This window comes from Opisthocomus hoazin, chromosome 9, assembly GCF_030867145.1.
Source record: "Opisthocomus hoazin isolate bOpiHoa1 chromosome 9, bOpiHoa1.hap1, whole genome shotgun sequence".
NCBI classification, from domain to species: domain Eukaryota; kingdom Metazoa; phylum Chordata; class Aves; order Opisthocomiformes; family Opisthocomidae; genus Opisthocomus; species Opisthocomus hoazin.
Window position 1 is genome coordinate 9,068,542 of NC_134422.1, and position 19,893 is coordinate 9,088,434.

The following is a 19,893-nucleotide window of genomic DNA, read 5'->3' on the forward strand; positions in this document are numbered from 1 at the left end:
GGTCGTACGGGCATTCAAGGGGAAAACACCCTCTGTCAAATCATAGTCTATATAATCATATTTTCCACATATAAACTACCAAATTAAAGGTGGGAAAAATACTCAGGGAGAGAAGGCTTCAAAGTAATTTCTTGTATTATCTGCAGGTACATACTCACAGACTGCTGTTCAGCCAGCTGAGGAGAAAGGGATTGCACGTAGGGCAAAAAGGAAGATCAGTCTCCAAAAACTGATTAATTACTCATGTTTGGTCTCAAATCAAGTGCCAGTAGTAAACTGTATGCATTCATCCCATTTAGAGATCCTTCACGTTTGTTCATTGCCGATTGACCTAGAACTGGCATATGGGTGGGAGATGTAAAAGAAGAAGGAGAAAGGAAGGAGAGGTTTCAGCTTCATTTCTTCACATGTTGCTATCATGGTCTCAGAAAGCCTGGACTATTAGCATCAGATACTGTTTTTTTCAAAAGTCCAAAATACTTGGTTGTGCAGCAAGCATTAAAGTGACACCCACATCACTCAGACACGTGGCTGTTCCTGTGGAGTGATGTGTGCTGGAATTAAACTGTACAGTTTCATTGCTCTCAATTTTTTTACACTCCATATAATTCTTTTCAACCTGAAACTGCAGATTTATTAGAAATTATAAGCCTACACCCTACGTGTCATGGGAAGCCTGACATCCAAAATGCATAAAGCACAGACATCTAAGGCACCAATGTGTCTGAGCGTGCAGGACTATGAATAAACAAGCCTGCGGGCTGTCCCTGTGTTACTCCAAGACACAATCAGACAAAACAGGCACACTCAAGAGAGATGTAATCAGTCCATTTGGAAATATGTCTGCCCATCAGGGACAAACAAGAGACACTGTAAAACAAATAGTTGGACTATTGCACAGGCTCAAGATGAAAAAAAGAAAGTAACTCGCAACATCTGCAAGCTCAAATGAGAGAGAAAGGGAAGAAGTGTTCAGAGCAGAGAAGTCCCTTACCTAAAAGAGATAAAAATTAAGACTGTTCAAATGCAGATCAGGGAGAGATGAGGTTTTCTAACACTGTCAAGGGAGAAATACAAACAGGCTGCATTTCAGAGCCTCAATGCAAGTTATATTAAGGAGTTCTCTTCAGAGAAGCAAAGCCTATGCCTAGCCTAATCTGCAAATACACAGAAGTTATTTTGCCTCTGAGCAGCTACAGCCTGGTGCAAATAATCCTCTTCATCTTCCAACACCAGCATCAGAGGTGGCTGACAATGACAGTCTACTAGCAGCATTTCTTGCTACTCAAAATCCATCTCTCCTTGACAGATGACTGCAGCTCATTTTCATCTACTAACCCATGATGAATACCTTAAAAAATGCAACACGTTGGAGCTCCTGGTAATAGTGAACTCTTCAAAGAAAACCAATGGTGTTTACAATGAAGATTCTTGCATGTGCATTTTCAGGAAATGCAAAACTGAATTACCTAAAACACACTACAGTTCTCATGTAGCCTGTAGTTCTCAGAAGTAGCTGGGCCACTTTTCTTCAGTAAATAATTTTCAAAATATTTAACATATGCACTTGATATGCAACAGCTGTGTTAATAAAAGCTAGAGAAGATCTACTGTGTATGTCAAATTTCCTTTTTATCATTCTGTCTGGTTCTAGCTGTGTAGACTGTATATGTTTTGACATAGACATTCTTTCTTCTTGTATGTACAGTGCATAATACGATGGGCCTCTGGTCTCAGATTGGGCTCAAAAATACTACCATGTAACAGACAAATTACAAGATAGCGTCACTGAAGTATCTACATTTGTATAAATCTGTACTGCTTCTGCTAAGTCAGGACAAGCTTCTGGATATCATTGTTTTCACAAGTTGGTGATTCTGAATGAGCAGCATCCAGCTGCTTTGAATTTTTTTAACTTGTTATCATAGCCATAATAGGTTGCTTGTAAGAATTACATTTTATTCATGAATTGTCTACACATCTGCAGAATGTAGAAGACTTATTTTAACTTGTCTTTTTACAACTGGTCTGAGAATTAAATGCAACTTTGCCATAAAGTTCACCAGCTGCAGAACCTTTTTCTGTCCCATAATAGTCCTTAGATGAGGTTCAAGTGCTTCGGCAGGGAAGCTTCCAGAGCAGATTCTGTTTTATTTTCCACCAGCTTTTAAGTGGTGTATGTTTCTCTACAGGTACATGCACAGAACTTGCAAATATTAATGAGAGCCATGCACGTGTTCCTGTGGGAAGGCAGACCTAATACTGAAACTCCCTGCTCTGTTACAGTGCTCATGCCAACAGTTTCACTTATTTTGGCTAGAGGTGCCTATGATTTGGTCATTAATCCTGGAATAGAATTTTCATACTGAAGTGACAGTTAATATAAAATGGTGTTACTAGATCTAAAATAATAATATTGTGTTTAAGAATCTCAGTGTTTCTTTTCCTTCACACACAGTTTTAGATGCCCTTACAGATTGCCAAGCATGAGGAATTAAAATGCTCTCAGCCCAAAGAAGACTCTGATAATATCTCAAACTATGCAAACTTAGAGAACAAATTTTAACTAGGTTAAAGGGATTTCTGTTGGAACAGTGAGCTTATAAAAGTTAACAAAAGGGACAACAAGGAACAAGCCTGCAAAATCTCCACAGCTGCACAGCTCCTGGCCACCTCTGACTGAGCCTGTATCTGCTGACTTCTCTCTCTGTCTTTCTCAGTCCCGAGGGTGGATGGTTGGAGAGAAGGGAAGACGCAATTTTAGCAAAGACAGACCTAGACAGAATAACTTAACCTGCTTGGCATAACTAACAACATGGCAGAAGCTGTAGCAGCCTCTAGTTGCAAGCAGAGAATAAATCCTCATTAGACTAACATAACAGGAAAGGCCAGCACATACGAGTCACTTTATGATGATCTGCAGGAAAATAACTCTCAGCCAAAACACCTTGATCCACCCAGTGTCACAATAAAGCAAAGTAGATTCACTCATTTTAAATTTTATATGAAAAACTGTTTTGTTTTGCTGAAGCTATCAATTTCTAATTTAATTATGCTGAATATCGAATTCTACGTGTGTAACCCCAAATTGTCAATACATTATTTCACTCCTAAGGATTTCAGGTCCTTTCCTGTAAGACGATGCATCACAAGTTTATTGAATTTCTATAGCATTGCCCAATTTTTCTTCTTTGCTGGTACACCAGAATTACTTATTGTAAAATACTTATTTTAAAACTCTGATAAAGACAAAGGTATGTCCCCAATGTGATTCCAAGGATACACTTTAAAAGAAAACCCAAACCTTCAGTAATAAATAAGTTGCATGTTCATGGGATAGGAAGCACAATAATTACTCAACTGCTTTAAATAAATTGTGGTACCTAATGTTAATCAGCTTTAGTAACCTCACAAAAAGGAAGTGAATGTACATTCATTTATATTCATTAACTAGACAGGTTTTCTATTTTAGGAAAGCAGAGGGGTTATCATGAGTTTTTTGTTTCTGTTCCTCCTATAGAACATCAGTCCTTGGATCAAAAGCATGACGTTTCACTTGAAACAGATTTTTTCGTGCCTCAGAACCATATTTTTCCCTCAGAACCATACTGAGCAAAAATGATCAGAAACATTCATATATTACAATAGTAGGAAAATTAAAGATGATTTGAACGTTAGGGACACTGACTTTCTCAGTGTTGCTGCACGGAAAAAGAATTTGAAAATGGTGATGTAAAGATGGCAATTATTCCTGACCTGAAATGACTTGAAAGTAGAGTTCAGTAGAGTTCAGTCAACAAGATATTTGTCACCAGAAGTCTGAAATCCTTCTGCCTCCTCCTGAATTCAGTGCATTGATGACCAGTGCACCCCGACAAACATGGCGTTTGCCTCACTCTCTAGGCACTTGGGGCTATTGCTGAATGAGGCTTTTTCCAAAATGTGGCTGCCTGGGATGGGAGCTAGGGCCTCCTGAGCTGAGTCTGCTTAAAGACTAAACCAAACCAACCAACCAAGTGAAAACCCACCCCAAAACTGAAAAGAAACCTCCAAAATTGCCAGATACACAAAGATGAAGCAATTGTTTCGGGCCCTATTATTTTGGGCTGCTTTTCTTGTAAGATGCAACACGTTGGCAACAGAGGGCTCTGGGCTGCTGTAACTCTGAAGTTTGAGGAACATGCCTTGAGATACAACAAATGGTTTCGTGAGAATGGCTACTCCTAATTACTCAATAGTCCTACATAGTATGCATGTGCATGCATACGCACATGTTTGTGGGTGTATATAGATACAGACTGTTTCAGCATTCCCTGGTGTCAAAAAGCCACATTTTTTGGTGTCATGAGCCCCCAGGAATGCAGAGACAAACTATATCTCAGTCTACTGCTTCATTTGTTTGAGCTGTTATCAGGTATTGGGCCCTGCATGTCCCAGCGGTGCAGGCAACTCAGAGGTTTGAAGGGGCAGTGCAAGGTTTAACTAAATGAAGCAGTAAAGCCAGACTGATCAAAAGTTCTCGAGAACCATAGTGCTGAACTTTTAAACACATTTATGAAAGGCATCTGATGTAGGGACCAAAACACCAGAGTAAGCTCAGTGCTTGCTACCCAGTGTGCATCCCCGCACTAGGAATTGTAAATGTCAAATACCACAATGTGTATACACTTAAGGGAGGGTTTACTAATTAGTTCCAATTACAGAGTAAAATCTTCCTTTAATACAAGAGGAAAACCCAGGACATCTTGGCTTTTCTTGAGCCATTCAATGCAGGTGACCTCCTACTGCTTTCTTCTACAGGGCAGGCTAGTGAACAGGAGAAGCAGAGAGCACACCATAAATTCACTTTCTGTGCAGAGAAAAAAACTCTCCCAAGTGACTACTTTGTGCTCTAAGACAAAGAAACCCAGAAAACTAAGCATCCCAAATTACCAAGAAAAATACACTTTTTCCTCTTTTTTTTTGGTTATTTGTTTTGTTTTGTTTTTAAAGCAGCTCTTCATTAGAATGTAGCAGAGCATCCTGCTTTCGGTGAAAGCACTGGGAAATGTTTCAAAGAAGCATAGTGGCCAAGGGGTCCGGCTATCAGTTTTAACAAATATAGCATATAAAGATATGTGGACAATTCGGTAGTAAGGAGAGGGAGAAATTCACCTAAGCCCTGCTAGGGACAGGAATCCCAGCCATGGGCTCAGACTGCACAGTGTGAGGAGCTATTCACTAAGACTACTTGGACCAACTTCAGATACTTTTAATTCTCCCCTGATGCCTATTAAATTGCATTAATGCAGTGGAGCTGTCTCATGCCCCAAGAGGGCAAGGTGCGGGTGCCAACTCTGAGAGAGAAGCACTTCTGTCCAATTTTCATTCCCAACCAGAAACGTCAGTGCTTTGTGGAAGGCTTGCAAGAGTCCATTGTAGCTCCCTGACACCATCCACGCGATGTAGGGAAGCTGCCTTCCTCCTGACATCTTAACAAATTTGGGAGCAATTCTTCACCTTGATTGTTAAAGACTAAAACCAAAACAACCATAATCAATTACGGCGTTCAAGGCCCAGGAGGAAATTTAAAAACCAACTTTCAAGGTCAAGGTTTCAGTGGAAATAGATCTTTGTTGACAATTGGCAGAACTTCCTTGAGCTTAGCAGAGCTGACGGCTACATTTGCAGGACGACTGCACCATGTGCATTTTCAGTGTGTTAGAGCAGCAAACAGGAACACATTTAGCTGATTCGCAGCACACAGAAGGGTTAACCTTGCATTTCACAACAGAAATTAACCCAAATAAGGTCTATGCTATTCAGTCTGAAGGGAAAAGAAATCAATTCTGGTTCCCGTGGGTAGGATTTCACCACTTGATTAGAGAAAGAAATGAATCTTTAAAGTCTACTTACAGGAAAGGTATTTTCCATTTGCATGAGAGATGGGAATGGCTGCATACCAAGTTAATGAAATCAAGTCTTCTGTGCCTGTTTGAGGATTTCATCTATTTGAATTATGCAAATATCAAATATAAGTCCATTGTATAAAACTTCAAAATGAGAATGCTATCCATACATCCAGGGAGGCAAAAATAATATTTCCACTCCCCAAACTTAACATTGTTTCATTAAAGGCCAACAAGAGGTTATGATTTGGGCCTACAGCACCGCGTTCAAGCTGTGACAGTTGATTTAGACAACATTCCTGCCTGTCAGCAAATAAACATTAAGTCATTTTAAATTTCACTTCCATTTGATAAGGCTAAAGCAATTCTCTTTTGGAGATAGGGACTCAGAAGCAAGCTTTTGAATGCTAGTCATCAGGCACAGTGAGACTGACGGCCGCATAGGTTGTGAAGGAGGGTAGCAAGGTAGGCTGGCCAAGTGGATCTGCAGCAGCAAGAGGAGGAGCAGCACAGGTGATATCTTGCCCTTGATTCAGAGACCAAAACACATAGGAAATGGATCCTTCATTTGCAGGCAGAGACCCATATGTGCACCAAGCTGTGTGGTCCTAGGCCAGCTTTCTGAAAGTCTCCTTTTGGCAACAGGTATTTGCCAAGAAAATGTTGAGCTTGGATAAGCTTGCTGGGCGTTCTTTGCAAGTTCAACATCCTCTCAATGAAGGATACAGAGTCATGCAGTGCCACACCAAGGAACAATAAACATAACCTCTTCTTTCCAACACAGTGGAGATGTGGGCTTTAGGACCAGAGACACACCTGCACTCCCAGCATGGACTTGCAGAAATTATCATTTTTGCTACCCCAGAAACTGAACTAGTTTGGTCCAGCTCTCCATTTGAAAGTCTGTCCCTGAACATGTCCTTCTTATGATTACAAATTTTCTCATTTCTGTCTGTACTCATTCCTGGCCCCTATAGACCTATTAGTTCTTGTGCCAACGCCATCATTTAGATCAATGCAGAGAACATGGCAATATTGTGTAATATCAGGGAGTCTGCACGGCAGGACAATGTTTCCTAAATTGTCAGTATGCTCTTTATAATAGAAAAGAATGCATTTAAATGTTGGCTTGGACCAGAAGAGAAATAGAAAGGGGACATCTGAATTTCAAGTTACTATCAAAGAGCTTTTTAGAATTCATAAGATGTATATATAAGCAGGGATAGGAGAAGGGAAGGAATCAAGACAACGGAAAGTTTCAATCTCCAGACATTAACTTCTAACAACGAACTCCCAAGGCTACCTCCAAGTACACCAGGTGGGGAAAATCTTTTAAGAAAGGGCATAAGAGAAGCACAGAAGGAGAGAAGAGGCATACATTCACAACTCTCCACAGATACAGAGATAAATCTGCTCTGGCTTTGCTCAGAGACTGCTCCAGCTGAGGGGTGATGGTCCGTCATACCCACCAGACCAGCAGATAGCAGTTTCAGAACTCTCTCGTTTTGCCCTTCTATTGCTGTTTGGATTTATTTTTTAATAGACCAAATTAGCGAATCCATACGCATCATGGATTTAAAGCTCTGTAAATTCAGAGTTAATGAAGGGGACTACAGCTTTCAGACTCAAGTCTCTAAGCTGAAGAGGAACATTTGTGCATGCTGGAGGGAAGGTCCTTGGCCCCACAACTGAAGCAAAGGTAGTTGCAGACTCCTTGCCGTAAGGCCTGACTTCAACGGGCTGGGCTCCCTGGGCAGTTTCTAAAGATGCACAGCAAGGCTGCTAAGCTTATTGCACAGTGAGATCAGATCGACTGTGCCCAGAGTCACTCTGCATATGGCTGTCACTGAATCAGTTTTGCAAGATTTTCAAATCAGGTTACAAACCACATCTTCCTCTTTCCTTGGTATTTACTGCCCCAACGTACCTACAGACAGCTCAAAGCCAGCCGTAGTCTTCATTTTGCTACATTAAACAATACAATCTCATTTTAGCTTCTGTGAAAGATTTGTCTCCCCAGTCTCCAGTCACCTTAGTAGCCCTTTTCTCCAACCTCAACCTGGGTAGTTAGACATTGCATTTTTTCAAAAGTTCAACTTTAAAAAAATATTTGTTTTAACACATTGTACTTCAGTAGCTAAGTTACACCCCTAGAATCATTGTCCAAGATTTTCAAAAGTATGTGTGCATCTGCAGATACCAGTAGATGCTTTTACACATTTTGGCAGGAGTTCATGTCATCATTGCTACCACTAGAATTTTGGTATTTCACCTTTCAAGACAAAATGATCACTTAAATACCATCTTTTGAACACCTGTGACACCACCCATTGCATCCATTGTACACCTGCATTTCTTTCAACTGATCAGAAAGACCTGTTGAATAAACTCATGACAGACAGTCAGAAGGCTTTTAGCAGTTTCACTGTCTGAAGGGCAAGGGCAAACTGGACCAGCGTGCTTGATTTTGACTTCTATTTGTCCTTCACTATACCACGTTAGTTCTTATCTAATGGTTAAAAACCTGGCATGTTAAAGTTGTGTCCACAATAAAGAATCTCTGTGTACCTTATCACTGAAGTACTGCAATCTTTAGTTACGTTAAAAGTAAAGATTGTTGGTTCAGTCATAACAGTTTCAAGAACCTCTCTTCTATAGATATCCTTAAGCATTACTAAGAGAATCAGTTGGTGAGGACCTTCGTTCTTAATGCCTTTAAGGGACAAATTTAAGTTCACTTTTACTTTCAAAATCAGGAAGCTCAAAAGCTGTCTTTATTGGAGAGACACAACGTGAGGCACAGGACTGGAGCTGATGAAACAAGACACATTTTGACACACACACACAGAGAAAAGTCATGCCCAGTAATGCATACATTTTTTTCTTGAAAAGTTTGTGTTTGGGGGGCAGAGAGGTGCAGGAAAAAAACCCCTAAAATTTGACGAAGAGCATTTTAATCAATTTTTTTCTTGTCCAATCAAACTATTTGTTCTACTGACTTAAAAAGCTCATGTTCCTGTACCTGGCTGAAGGCAGACTCTGATCACTTGCCTATTTTGACATATACAGAAAGTTTCAGATTAAGAGCAGACATACTGGGACAGATCTAGGACTCATCTGTCCATTAATTTCTCTCTGTGATGATCCCACATAGACATCAGCAGGAGAAGGAAGAAGCATAGAGGGATTTTCTTGTACTATTCACATGAAGTTTCTGGCACTCAGCAGTATCAGGACTTTCTAAAGTGGAGATTAGATCTTCTTCTTGACAGTACTATCCTTCAAGGTTACATTTAATCTCTTTTGGAGCCCGCTTTTACATTTGGCCTCCACAACAATAAGTTCCACAATTTAAATTTTATGCTTTATGGAAAAAGTACTAGAATAATTGTAGTTATTGCAATTTAATAGGAGGGGTACACATATATTGAACTCCTGGGATTTTTCTAGGAAGGCACAATCAGGACAGTCTTCTAATATTTCTTCAAATCAAAATCACCTTCAGCAGCACGATGTTAGATAAACCACTAAAGCAAAAGACTGCATGAGGCAGTTCCTCCTTTAGCTATGTAGGACAATCATTACATTCAATAAAAAGTAAGCTGGGATATTATATGGAGGAGCAAAGCAAGGTGGATTTGCAGAAATGCTATATGAACAGTGACAGCCCCTCTGAAAGGGGCTGTATCTGAGCTCTTTTGCAGGGTTCAGCTAGAGATTGGAGCAGAGTGGCTTCCTGAACACCTGTGCAGATGCTCCCTAATAAAAAAAGACAAGAGAAAGCCATTTATGCTGAGTGAGGACAAGGACAGATAGCTAAGCAATGTTATCTGCTCTAATGCACCTCTGTGTCTGGGTTTCTTTACGCTCATGGGTAAAGTTTAGTTTCCTGGTAATTACTACTTATGTGCACCTGTTAGCAGGTAGATGTCAAGTGCCTTTTGAGTGCTCACAGAACTCTCTCTACATGTTAACAAGCATATACTTGCTGTCAGAGAGATCCCCAACTCTAACCCCATAAGCTCCACTTTCAACTTAAATACCTTTTTTTAAAAATTGAAAAACCTAAACATAGTAAGTGCTTTTAAGAGAGAAGTAAAAGCAACAACCACAGACCTAAAAACAGCTTAAAGGGAAACAAGGAAAAGTTAGCTCAAAACAATACCAGACCTCTTTCTCAGTTTCACCTTTCCTTGTAAGTCACTATTTATATGATTAAGAGGTTCTTGGCAGACTCATTTAATCCATAATATTTTGACCTTGATATTACTTATGCATCTAGAACAGAGATTAGAAGGATAACTGCTTTCTCACTTAAATATAGGGCTGGCATCTAGCAGCATAACCATGCTTACGATGCCCTCAAAAAAGGCTAAAAAAGCACCATGCACATTGTGCCAAATGTAAGCTGAACTCTTAACTGTTTATCTTCAGTGGAAAACATAATTTTAAAATTCCTTCTTACTAGTTTTTCAAATGTACTACCTATCCAGCAAAATTATAAGTTTAGGAACTCACAACAATAAAAGGGGAAAAAATAATTTTTAACCTGATGGTTGGCAGTTGGTTAGTTTTCAGTTTCTAACACAGATGTTGCCTTTACGAAACAAATAAGTTACGTAGGATAAAATGGAAAACTTCATGTTACTAATAAATGCTCAGATATTAAAGCTCTCTTCCATTAAAATTCAAGGCTAGCAATCATTGTTTAAAGATAATGGCGTTAACATCAGCTAGGAAAACAAAAGATTTAATTTTGTGAAATGCAGTATAATTGGAATATGAAACAATAGAGGAATAGATAAAGCATTTCATTTTCACAGGTGAAGATTTCAATAAATCATCTGTGAACTTGCCACAAATGAGTCCTATCTACTGAAACTGGGGACTTGCAAGAGCAACCTGCATTTGAGATGGTGTCTGGCTCTGACGAGATAGCAAGAAAAGAGAGCAATTGGAAAATTAATGCTTAAGACAACAGTCTCTTGACCAAAGGATGGTGGCATGTTACTTAGTGTAGGGCTGTTGTATTCTGTCTGAGGGCTATCCCCTTCAACTCGTTTCATACCTGGAGCAACATCTGTATTTCTCCACTTTGATGCAAATAAATCTTCCTGCTTTCTTATCCATTCTTTGAAGAAAGAGACAGCTTCCAAGGCTTCTATTTGTAAGAACATATGCCCTAGAGAGGATCTGCCATGATATAGATTGTGTTTTTCAGAAGCTGAGATGTGACAGCCAGCCCTCAGCTCCCCAAAGGCAGCAGCCTCCTGCCTGTTTCTTGGCTCATGCTGCCACAGCAAGGGATGTTGCCTGCACTTCCCTCCTTCCTGCTCTTAGCATGTACCTGGGGATGCCAGAAGAACCAAGGGCCAATAGGTTTATTATCCACAGCTTGTGAGAGACAGATAGATATTAATAATACTAAGTTTAAGGCTAACACTGGTAACAGTCTTTAATGAGGCTTAGAGATTCTGGGCAGCAGCAAGTATAGGGCAGAAGTACTGAAGAAATCTCAGCTGTCCGTGTAGTCCCTGGACAACACAGATGGTAGAGCATAAAGAAGTGGAAAGATGCTTGTGCTTCCTGTGCCACAGGATGAGCTAGGCTGAAGCAGCGCGCCAGCACCTACAGCTCACTATCAGACCAGGTGAAATACCAGTTTCCTTGTAGGCATCCACTGAAAGACAGAAGCATGGCCGTGATTTTCACTAAGCACCAGTAAAGCACTCATTGTCCTCGTGGGCTTTTCGTGTGCAAAGACAGTAGCCACGTGTCCTCAGAGACCATATCTGCCAGGATATCACCTATGGAGAATTATGCAGATTACACTAGTGTGAATTTGGTTCTCTGACTATAGTATTTGCAGGGTTAGTTTGTTTTTAAAGCTGCAGACTTTTCATGTTGAAGCAATTTTTAAGTACTCTAATGCAAAGTGTAATCACACATTGATTTTTTCCATTAAAACTACAGAAGTCTTAAATACCCTGGGGGTGCTGGCCTCAATTAGTCCCAATTCTTCCATTTCTTTTCTCTCTGTACCATTTTGCCATCCCTCGGCGTAGGAGGAAAGGAAGACTGTCTGCTTAAGCCAAAAGCACAATCTTCTGTTACATGAGTCCAGTTAAAAGCAGCAGTAGATAAATTGCTTTCTGTACAATAGGCAGGAAAATTATGCTGGTTTCTGCTTATGCTCATTTTTAAATTACAGTGTGAGGAAAACTGAACGTACAAATATCTGGATTTTGGAAGTTTGCCTTGAATCTATTTTACTGTGGCTGTGTATTTTTTTTTAAAACCAACAGAAGCCCCACATCTCTTCAGAGGAGGTTGTTTGTACACAATTGCCCCGAGAAGCCATAATCCCTGAATGCAGCCTTTCCATTGTCATCTGTTGAATAGCTGATCTTCAGTTTTGTGCTACCAGCATTCAGTAGCATTGATCTGTTTTGCCATTGACACCAGGTTAATACTTTTGCAGAGAAGAGGAAAGCAAATTTTACTGAACACCAGTAGGTAAATCCTTTGCTTTTATCTCTCTTTCAGAAAGCAGCACCTAAAAGAAAAACCTTACTATTGACAGAGGGTGGGTGTCCTGTTCAGTTGAATGGCCAGACCCTGGTCTGTTGGTCTAAGTGTTTCACATTCCCTGCTCAGCCCCTGGTACCCATTTGAGTGCATTCAGTCTCCTACTTGTCTTGTGTAACTCGAAGCCCTGCTCAGATAAATATATGGATGGAGGCACCATATAAAACACAGAGATGAAAATCCCACCCAGCCTACAACGTATTTATCTTCAGGCACCTCACCAACAAAGTCTCTGAAGAAGGGCAGCTGAGCGGAATGATTAAAGAAATTAACCAAGAGGAGTCAATGAAGCCGAGTTTAAAGAACATGGGCTGGACCTGTGTTCTGGAATCTAATCAGTTAGGTTATTCTTTCAACTTTTGTTCTATCCCCAAGCTTTACCTTTTTCAGTAAGGAAAAAGCCCAGCCATTTCCAACCTGTGAAGAAGCATCTAATTTTCCTGTAACAGAAGTCCTACCATTGTCAAGTTATACTGTGCCTGAGTCATCTCTAGATGACAACCACATATTTTCCACAACTACTTGAAGTAATCTGCCTCCTGAGAACCCATTTGCCAAGTGCCTTACGAAATACATTTCCTTAGTGATCTTTGGAAAGGCTATTTCTACACACAATACCTTTATTCTGAGCAAAACATTAATCTGCCAGCACTAGTATATGGGAAAGAAATGGTGCTCCAGCTGAAGTTCTAAGAGATCTTTTTAATTTCTGACTTAAAGTTTTATCTAGATTTAGCTTATGGCCAGGTACAGCTGTGTCCATGGCATGTAGAGTGGCATTTGGTATTGTGATAGAATAGCCTGGCATCATTTTAACAGTCACCACCAAAAAAAATGGCAGGAGATGGGCCAGGCAGCCCAACAGATAGGGCACTAGCACAAGCTCCAGCAGATGCATTCGTGACTCTCCATAGCATTTGTGGCCTTGGTCAGGTCACTGACTTCTTTCTATCTAGCTTTTCCAGCCTTTCCCTTTTGCCCGTTTTATTTCAGTTTAGAGACAGAGACTCTCTTTCCTGCAGTGACACTTACCAGAGTCTCAGTAAAGGCTTTAGCTGCTATTGCTCCATAAAGCAGATCAGACCTGAAGCTATCTGTACTATACCACATCACATCACATCACATCACATCACACAAAACCACCACTGCTACTGTGTTCAGGTTGACACTCGGTGTGTTGGACATACTTACGCGTTAGACCGAAGAAAAACACTTAAAAAACCCACCACCATGCTGCCTTTGTCAGATGGAGGCACTGCCATAAATCGTGATAAGCAACTGCCTTCTTTGCTCATTCAAGAAGCTGTAGGATATTTGCTGTCCAGGCACGTAGGTAAAATTTATCTTACATCAGAAGGTCCCACAGCAGAAAACCTACAGTTCTGTAGTGATGGGAAAGAGATAGCAGAGAGAATTATCCGCCCCAGTTAGCATGGGGGAGCTGGTGGAGCCAGGCTGGTAGCAGCAGGGTCTCCAGTTAGGTAGGTCCAGCTGCAGCTATGGCTCTTGCCAACGGCTGCAGCTACAGCAGTGCTTTAATGTATCTACCTCAACACTTTCATAGCAGCCAGATTACTTTGGTATTTCTCTTTTCTGGAAGGAAGAGCTAGAGATGGAGGGGTGTTTCATCATGGTCAGGAGACAAAAAAGCCCAGATGCTGGCTGGCAAACAGCAAAGCACCCACAGTGCCTAGGAGCCCCATGCAGGGAGACCCCTCTGCTGTGCAAACGGAAGAGTGTTGCTCCAAAGGGAAAATTGGAAATCTATACAGTAAAAAGCAGAGGACGTAGCAACACTGAAGGACTTTTTTATTTCAATGTATTTACTGTGGTAGGCTTGCGGCTGCTTTATACAAAATAATTAAGGCTTTTAGCAGAAGTACAAAACTGAAGCTGCCAAGGGAAATATCATAGAAGCTTTAGAAGCAATAGATTTTTAATCTGGAATAGTCAAAACTCACTTCATTGTAGAGTACAAGTTCAGGTCAGTCAGATCTAGTCTGATGACAAACTATGCAGCTGCTTTTGTATAAATGTGGCTTTGTATTATTGACTGGATTAAGAAGGATGTAGCCATGGCCCGCGAGCAGGCACTGCTGGCATGGAGCTGCTGGTGCCAAAGCCCACCTCACCAGCAGCATGTGTGGACACTGGTCCCATACCTCTCCCCTTTCCCAGTGAGCAGGCCACCTGTTAACATTTCCTAAAGATTTTAACTTACCTAGTTTCAGCTATAAAAGTGACTTCTTTTTTTTCTCATTTATAATTATTGAACTAGCTGGATTTCTCTTTACAGGATCCTTCCATTACATTCTCCTTCTTTGTTTGCTATAACCCTGTTATAATATATATAATAGTACATATAAGTCTCCAAACTCACCCTTTCCTAAGAGCTCACTGCTACAGTGGCAGGGGCCTGAGCTCAGGTGTTGGAGCAGCAAGAGGTCCCCAGCAGCACCTCGTGACCATTTAGGTAGCCCTCTGATCACTGCCTTGCCCTTTACAGCCACAGGAGAAAGACGAGATCGAGTTGCCACAAACACTGAATCAGTCCCTGTGGGGGTGGGCCAACCATTAAGGGGTTTTAAATACTGTTAAAAGCTTGCATTTCATCAAAGTGCCATCAGCCAAGTATTTTCATAATCACTGTAGCTATCCAGTTTCTGCTGCTGGGAGTGGAGAAACTTTTATTAACAAATGCTGCCATGAACCACACAAAAATTAAGTTTAGCTATATTTTCCCTGCTATTCATGACTGGCCACGCTCATCCAGATCCATGTAGCCCTTCACTAGAAGAAAGATCTGCTGTCCTGACATGAACAAAGCTGCTTTAACAACAACAAACATAGGTAACCCACACAGTGTCAACCAGTCTGATTTATGCTGCTCATAAGGATGAGCTGACCCACTGGAGGCAGTGGGGTTTTACCACGTGGCTCAGAAGGCGATTAAATAAATCACACACACAGAGATTGCAGGAAGTATGCCCCAGTCTATCCAAAAGCACAAAAAGCCTGATGTCAGAAGCAGGAGCATTAAGTAGAGACTTACATCTGCTATCATGTTTTTTTTGAAGCCAACGGCAATAGTGGGAAGGAAGTTGGAAGGAATAGCACTGCACAGCCTGCTTTATAAAAACAGAGTTGATTTTCTCCAAAATAATGGGACAAATTTGTATTCCTCCACTGGGGAAAAGCCACCAAAATTTGAGGTGATCAGCCCCTGGGCGTACCCCCTCCCCAACACCAGGCATAGAGTTGTTATTGCAGCCATTGGGGGAGTCCTTCCTCTCCACCATGAGTGGAGTTAGCCAGAAACAGAAGGAACTGACATCTCTACATCAAGAACTTCAAATCCCCATCCAGACCACCTGGGCTTTAAGCCAAAAGGCTTGAACCTTGCAGCCACCTTCCTTGGACAAAAGTTCTTCCCCACGCGAGATCAGCCTGCCCAGTATGGTGGTGCTCTCCTCGCTTGGCTCCTTGTCACCTTCATCCTCCATCACAGCAGTGGTGTCACCCCATCTGGAGCCCATCCTGCAAACGTCAATACTACCTACGGCAAGCAGTCTTTCACTTTCAACATTTACAATTCATTTTCATGAATTTTCTCAAGTGCCATACAATAACGTGACCCTAAAAAAAATCGATTCCTTCTTGTGTCTCCTTCTACTTAGCTTTTTCTCATCGTCAGGAGATTTATGAATTTAATCTCTGTTCTATAGAATTTACCACTTTTAGCAACTAGAAGAAGAAAATGTTAAATTGTTTTTATTGCTGTTAGATGTTCAAAGACATCATGCTATACACTGTCATTTACATTTCACATTAAAAGTAAAATATGTTGGGAATGTGCAAGTATTTGTTTTAATTTGAGCCATCTGTTAAATGAAAAATAAAGAGGACTTCTAAATCGCTATATTTAAATTCAGCGATTTGTAAACTATTTACATGTTCATTTCTCCTGGGTTAAAACTGCCCTAAAGCATCACTCTTATGAAATCTCCAAATTAAATTGCTTTGCATTGTTCTCAAGGATGCAGGCCACAGTTTCTTCCTCCTCAGTTTATTAATTTATTTCCCAACCCAAGTAAATTAGCAAGACTTGTATTAAGAGTCTTGCCACTGAAATAATTTTGGGGAATTCATGGAAGTATTTACTGGCTCCAGAAAGCTGAGAGCACAGAGACAGCATCAGATATTTGCGGCAAATTCTCTTAAAATAAAGGACAAGCCAATCACTTTAATTCAGCTTTTTAACACTTCTGCAAGCAGCACTAGGTCTGCCTATACCATGCTAGACCATCAGCAAGCAAGAACAACAATCGAGCAGGGGAAGAAAAGCCACAGTAATTTACCTTCATCTCTCAGCCTAGCTAGAACTTACTACAGGATTTGGATCTTAGACTGGCCTTTAACGTAGCTGTGGATGAGAATTTGCAAGGGGAGAATGATCCACAGACTTTAAAGGATCCCACAGTAGCACTTAACTTCAAGAGCAGAGCCTTATTTCGTTTTTCTGCTTTGTGCAACATGCTGTGTTTAGCATTAGCTGCTAAGCTTCTGCCCCAGGAGTCAGTACTTTTGGTGGAGTAAGGATACCGAGAGCCCTTTCGGTCACCCAGATATGGGGCCTCTCGTCCCAGACTAACAGAAGCCTTGCACGAGGAGATGATTTCTTTGTTAGATGTACACCCTGAGCACGAGGAAGAGCTCTGTACCGCCTGGAGCGTCACATCTCCCATTTGAAGTCTTTGTCACCCTCTCTGCTGGTACAGTGTGCAGCTCCACCCTTTCTCCAAACATTTGAGTCATATGCCTTGCCTGTATGACCGGTTTTCACCATCTTCTCAACTCTAATACAGGTGAATCAGAGAAGGAGCTGGGTGCACCCTGGTTTCCTTACCCTGCAGCTTCACGTCCCAATCACAGACCACAGCAAAAGCAGGACTAGATGAGGAAGCAGAGAATGCTTAAAAACAAAATAAATTTTTTTAAAAAATTACTTAAACCTGTAGAAGTGGACAGACCCTTGAGTTTCAATTCCCCCTCTACAATATCAAGCAGAGCACCAAAAGGCAACACAGAATACTAGGTCTACTGTTCTAGATTGTTCATTTATTATATCCAGTATCATATTAAGCAACCCAACAAAACAAGAACTAGCAGTAATTCAGCCAGGGCATGATTAAGGGTGCCTCTAACAGCATCAACAAATGTGGAGACTACATGGATCACAGCCCGGAAAGATTCCAAGCTGGTGAAATGACAGCTTGATTAGTTTTTGTCTGACAAATGTGGTGAGAGAGATCAGAATCAAACATAATTCCAAGGTTATAGGCCTTCAAGTAAAACCAGGAAAAAAAATTTAAAGAGGGCAACAGCAATTTGCAAGACCAAATCAGCTCTCCAGCCCAGCTTTCTTAATGCTCAGATGCAACACAGCCACAACTGCCAAGGCTAAATGAGTACCCTCCAGGGAGCATCCTGAATTGACAGGAACATGCCTTCAGAGCAGGACAAGCTTCACATCTTGCAAGACAGTCTTCCTTCCCATCAAGAGCCTTACTGAATATGAACGTATTTGTAATTTAATGGGAAAACATGCAAGTAAAACTACTTTATATCTAGGCAACCATTGCCTATTGCTACACCAAAGGTCAAGCAGCAACACAGTTACCCATATTGCTGCATGTGGGCATGCAGTACAATCAAACAATGTAAACAGCAGACAGTAAATGGATTTTTCCTTCTTCTTCCCTCCCATTAGTTCTAACAACAAAAAGAGTGAGTCAAAAACATACAGGGAAATCAAGTTTCTTAAATATATCCCTCTCCCTCATTTTGCACCAGTTTCAAACCATACATCCCCCATTTGAGGGAACTCGGCGAGATAAAATGGAGGTTTCTGGGTTTCCTTCCCATGTGGAAAGGGGGCAGGGGAGGGGAGGCAGAGTAGGACGGGGTTCTTACCCAGGAATAAAATGATCTGTCTCCTGGAGCTCTTCCCCTCCGAGCTCTCACTTTTTCTTAGGTACAGCTCCTGATGTCGTAGTCCACCCTTCACTGCCACAGTTCCTTCCTTGTGGATCGTCAGGGTTTTCATCATGCTGCGGCACATGAAGGTGACAGCTCCCAGCACTATAATGTACACAGCGAAGGCGCTGAAGATACTGGCCTGAAAGACAGGCCACTTGGAGGAGAGGCTGGTACAGATGGTCATATTTTGCTTCAGCTCTGGGAGGTGGTGCCTGGGTGTAGGCTTGACGCAGGCAGTCATACCTTGGTAGCCCTCGATGGTTTCCAGGGGATATTCTGTGCCCATGGCAAAGAGCAGGGGCAGAGCCACTATGACAGATGTCCCCCAGACAAAGGCGATGAGCAGCTTCACCTTGCGGGGTCCAGAGACTGCCTTGAACTTGAAGGGATGGCAGATAGCCACATACCTCTCAAAGCTGAGGGTGGCTACATGCAGCACAGTGGCGTAACTGCAGGCTTCAAAGAGGAAGTAGTAGACTTTGCAAGCCACATTGCCATTGGGTGTGGCAAAGGGGGTCCAGATGGCACTGAAGAACTCCATGGGCATGCCTAGCAGGATGACCAGAAGGTCCGAGCAGGCCAGGCTTACCATGTGGTCCGTGACCTCCTTCTGCAGGTAGCCTTTCTTCTGCAGGATCCTGGTGGCCTTGATGGTGATGCTGTTGCCCAAGATGCCCGCAATAAAGATACAGACATACGCTGAGGCCAAAGTGATCTTGATCCAAGGAGATACCTCAAACTCGGGGATGTGGCTGTGGTCAATGAGATTAGAACAGTCTGAACGCGATGTCTGTCCTGCCATGAGTCGCCCCTGAGGGAAGGAGGAGGAGGGAGGAAGAGCCTTCCTGCCCTCTCCGATGTTTAAATTTACAGCAAATAGATCCTTTCTCGCTTTGCCCTTCTCACCGAGACGCACAGGTCAGAGCAGTCAGGTACAACGATCACGTCTCAACTAGCCACACTCGTGGATTTTGTTAGCAATAGCCACTGAGTCAATAAGCCAAGCAGGGAAGTGTTTCAGCTCTTACCTATCTTTACGGCAAACACCTCTTGCTCCTTTTGGATTTTCCTCCTCTTTCCTCTACTGAGTAAAGCTGCCGTTCTTCAGCACTTTGTGGTGTGAACTGCTCTCCTTTCAAAGCTTGCCTCTTCCTCTACAAGCAAAGACAGCTTTTGCCCCCGGCCCCAGCAGGAGGAAGTCAGTGTTTCTTTGTGGTAATAGCTGCTGCGTTAACCATTAACCTAAATCTTGGCTATCCCTAGTCAGTGCAGCAAAGCAGGTTTAGGGGAAAAAAAAAAAAAAAAAAAAGGCAAGCCACCCATCTCTGACATTCACATTCACTTCCTGTAATAGGAGCTCCTTCTCCAGGGCAAAATG

The 19,893-nt window shown here is 41.7% G+C and overlaps 1 protein-coding gene across 1 annotated transcript in view; it reads right to left on the reverse strand.

Annotated features, from left to right (window-relative positions):
* Nucleotides 1-19,579, reverse strand: part of GPR39 (G protein-coupled receptor 39) — an 83,196-nt gene extending 63,617 nt beyond the window's left edge. The window contains exons 1-2 of the mRNA XM_009938719.2: nucleotides 19,544-19,579; nucleotides 18,450-19,174 (exon numbers count right to left, since the gene is read on the reverse strand). Of these exons, the coding sequence (XP_009937021.2) occupies nucleotides 18,450-19,107 (658 nt within the window). The 5' untranslated portion in view covers nucleotides 19,108-19,174; nucleotides 19,544-19,579. The remainder of the gene's footprint in view (nucleotides 1-18,449; nucleotides 19,175-19,543) is intronic.
* Nucleotides 19,580-19,893: the final 314 nt, after the last annotated feature.